Source organism: Limulus polyphemus, unplaced genomic scaffold (assembly GCF_000517525.1).
Source record: "Limulus polyphemus unplaced genomic scaffold, Limulus_polyphemus-2.1.2 Scaffold8000, whole genome shotgun sequence".
Classification (NCBI taxonomy): Eukaryota; Metazoa; Arthropoda; class Merostomata; order Xiphosura; family Limulidae; genus Limulus; species Limulus polyphemus.
In genome coordinates this window covers 18,088-22,194 of record NW_013673610.1, presented here as the reverse complement: position 1 = coordinate 22,194, position 4,107 = coordinate 18,088, and the positions used below count along the sequence as shown (strand labels likewise).

The window sequence follows — 4,107 nt, the reverse complement described above, 5'->3', positions numbered from 1 at the left end:
CAATCCTACTATTTGTTGCTAAAAGAGTTGTAGCCCAAGAGTTGGAGGTGGGTGGTGATGACTAGCTGCCTTCCCTCTAGTCTTACACTGCTAAATTAGGGACGGCTAGCACAGATAGCCCTCGTGTGGCTTTGCGTGAAATTCACAAACCAACCAACCAAATGTCAACTCACCAGGAACATCCAGCTTACTTGACATCGACATCTATATCTATATATTACATTAAACTTATTAATCATCACCAATTATTCTCTTGGAGACGAATGGTCAACTATTTGAAAGTGCTTGAGTGAAAACATGTTAATTGTTTTTAATATCTCCATTATCAACATTTTTCTCTTCAGTGTCCACATGTTAACATATTTTTCAAATGACTCCAAGGTCAACATGTTAACATATTTTGAATGACTCCATTGTCAAGATATTAACATGTTTTGAATGACTCCATTGTCAAGATATTAACATTTTTTTGCATGACTCCATGGTCAACATATTAACATTAACATGTTAATATGTTGACACTGGGGTCATTCAAAATTAATATGTTGACACTGGGGTCATTCAAACATGTTTTGAATGATTCCATGATCAACATATTTCTTGAATGACTCCAGTGTCAATGTGTTAATTTGTCTTTCTTGTTTTCAGCATGTAATTCATCTGTTGTTTAACATGGTTTAATTTCTACATGTTTCGGGTTCCAACAGCTGGTTTGCTGGTCCTATGACAAGACAAGAGGCTACAGACCTGTTAATGGCAGAAAATGACACTGGAAGGTTTATAGTGAGAAACAGTAGCAGTATACAGGGAGATTTGGTGTTGTGTGTCAGGTCAGTTAAAGTTCTTGTGCTGTCAGCATGTTTGAAATCGGATGTATAACAAGCTGAAGTACATTCTTGAGAATGATGTTAAATAATAACTTATTATGGTTCATCAGAAAATAGTCTTCCCATGATTATGTACGTAGCAATTCTAGGTGAAAACAGTAGAATCTAATTTTGTATATATATAACTTTTGTTTTCACTTTATTTTTTGTGATATCGTTATGAAGAATGTTATGGAACATTTATTCCAAAATGTTTCTTCTTATTTTCAAGCATGATGCATTCTTACACTGGACTTTGATGTATAAAAATCTAGATTAACCCGTAGTACTGTTCCTGTTCACCGAGTTTTGTGTTCCTTGTCTACTCTAAAGCTGTTACTATCTCTGTAAACAAATTTAGTGTGTGACATGTACATTTCTGTAAAGTCTAAAAGTTAATGATAACTAGACAACATTTAACGACTGGTAATTTATTTCCAGACCATTGCTCCTTTCTGAAATGTGTTATGTACCTGATTCATACATAGTCAGTAGAAAAAAAACATTCATTTTCATAACCTGTTTAAGTGGGTTTCTTGGGTATTTGTTTTTAATAGTAATACCTAGAGGAAATATTCTTTTCATACATAATTGTTTTTTTTTATTTATCTAATAAAACAAACTTTACAAACAAAATTAAAATTGTCGAATTACGGTTCTCGTGTAAGTCTTTTTTTTACTTTTAGGGAAGACAATAAAGTAAGTCATTACATTATAAATAAAATACAACAAGGTGACCAGACAAGGTTCAGAATTGGAGATCAGATGTTTCCCGATGTCCCTTCTCTACTAAACTTTTATAAACTTCATTATCTGGACACTACTCCTCTCATACGGCCAGTAAGTACATTTTGATTAATTTCTGCATTTCTCAGATCATTTATTATAAATATTTATTAGATTTATATTTGTACATTCCCTCAAGTCATTTACTTAATGAGGAGAAAAGTACAGAGTTGTGTTCTAGGAACAGGATCATAAAAATGTAGGCTAATGAAGGAGCCCTCTGGCTTGTATTTTTGTGAGGGTAGAAAGCTAACATAATGAGAATTTTCAAGTTGCAGTGTTGTGTAGATATACCTAACTATGCTTGTAAAGTTAGCATGACCCACGTATTAGACTAACCTGGTAAAATATGGTAAACCTAACTGAGTGTTTTTTTTCACTGGAGGTTTAAGCTTTGTAGCTTTAATTGTTACACAAGTTTATCTTGAAAAACTCGCTTTACCTTCGGACAGAAGCATGAGACACGTTCTTGTGTAGCTACAGATCACAGTGTATTTCAGTTTTTGGTATTAAAACTTATTCAGGATCAGTGTTTTAGTGCTACAATAATAAACAACTTAAAATATATTATTTCACTCTTTATACAGTTCTTGGTTAGCTGAGGTCACTAACTGCACCTATATTTCAATATGTACAGGTAAACTTATGTAGAAATGAAGTTTTAAAAAGAAAGCAGTTTACTAAAGGTGCTTTCACCTTTATATTCAGAATAATTACATTTTGAAAGTAGCCACAGTACTTTGAAATCTGATTCATGAAACGTTAGACAAAAAAGTTATATTAATTGTCCATTAAATGACAGAAGTGGTGGGGAAATAGATCATATAACGTGTACTTGAAAACCCAAGTGTGACGAGCCTGTATGATGAAGTATTTAACCATAAAACTTATTGTGTTGTTATTAAACACAAGTACACTTGACTTACCATGGTATACAGTCTCAGCTGTCTTACCATGGTAAACAGTCTCAGCTGTCATATAGATCATATAACGTGTACTTGAAAACCCAAGTGTGATGAAGTATTTAACCATAAAACTTATTGTGTTGTTATTAAACACAAGTACACTTGACTTACCATGGTAAACAGTCTCAGCTGTCATATAGATCATATAACGTGTACTTGAAAACCCAAGTGTGACGAGCCTGTATGATGAAGTATTTAACCATAAAACTTATTGTGTTGTTATTAAACACAAGTACACTTGACTTACCATGGTAAACAGTCTCAGCTGTCATATAGATCATATAAGATGTACTTGAAAACCCAAGTGTGACAAGCCTGTATGATGAAGTATTTAACCATAAAACTTATTGTGTTGTTATTAAACACAAGTACACTTGACTTACCATGGTAAACAGTCTCAGCTGTCATTTATATGGCATTATATGATGTATTTTTATACCACCCTGTAATGATATTCTCTCCATGAGCACTCGTAACACTTACCAGAATTCTTAATTTTAATCTGAGTAACACTATTGGACTCGTAAAGTTTGAACACCCTGTTAACTTGTTAATAATTGTCCGATTGTTTCATGTGAGTGATTGTTGATATTTTGTTGTTTTCATTTAATACTATGTGACAAAGTAATCTTGGTTTATATGAAATCTGAATTTTTAATTTTCAGGCGGAAAGAAAAGTAGAAAAAGTTAGAGCAAAATACGACTTCACAGGAAGTGTGAGTAAGATCCTTTTCTCCATGTTCTGTATTTACATCAGTTTGGTATTTTTATCTTTTATAGATATGTGTTTTTTAAGACATGTTTGAGTTAACGTGTACAACTTGGAAGGTCTTTCTTATGATCTTGCTATTCTATAAAACATTGTGGAATTTGAGTTTCCTTTTTCTGGACACGATACACTTTTTATATATCTTCAGAACTATCTCTCTGTCATTAAATTGTAGGTTGATGAGTCAAATTCCCTGGTACTTGAGAGACTAGAAATAATTAGTGGCATAAACTTGTGTTTTATTTTTCATTGGCAAAGCCAAAACAGTTCTTGGTACAGCAGCAGATGTGATATGAGAACAACTGGACAGTATGGTTTATCAACTACTTATATTCTACATATATCTGGTTATTCAGATGGTAATAATTTCATGTGGAAGATATATATACCTACAGTTTGAACAATACCATGTAAGGCAAGAATACAGGTGCCAAAAAATACAGTAATATTGAGAGGAGTTTGTAGCGTGAGATTTAAACCATTTGTTTTTTGTCATAGCTGGTAATTCCAGAGGTTTTTTGTCATAGCTGATAATTCCAGAGGTTTTTTGTCATAGCTGGTAATACCAGAGGTTTTTTGTCATAGCTGGTAATTCCAGAGGTTTTTTGTCATAGCTGGTAATTCCAGAGGTTTTTTGTCACAGCTGGTAATTCCAGAGGTATTTTGTCACAGCTGGTAATTCCAGAGGTATTTTGTCACAGCTGGTAATTCCAGAGGTTTT

General features: G+C 33.1%; 1 protein-coding gene across 5 annotated transcripts in view; it reads left to right on the top strand.

Moving 5' to 3' along the window:
- The window catches only part of LOC106475036 (adapter molecule Crk-like), a 20,692-nt gene that overhangs the window by 6,300 nt on the left and 10,285 nt on the right, over positions 1 to 4,107 (top strand). For all 5 annotated transcript variants that reach the window (XM_022379255.1, XM_022379252.1, XM_022379254.1 and 2 more), the window contains 3 exons: positions 708 to 830; positions 1,553 to 1,706; positions 3,283 to 3,333. In XM_022379255.1, the coding sequence (XP_022234963.1) occupies positions 724 to 830; positions 1,553 to 1,706; positions 3,283 to 3,333 (312 nt within the window). In that variant the 5' untranslated portion in view covers positions 708 to 723. The remainder of the gene's footprint in view (positions 1 to 707; positions 831 to 1,552; positions 1,707 to 3,282; positions 3,334 to 4,107) is intronic.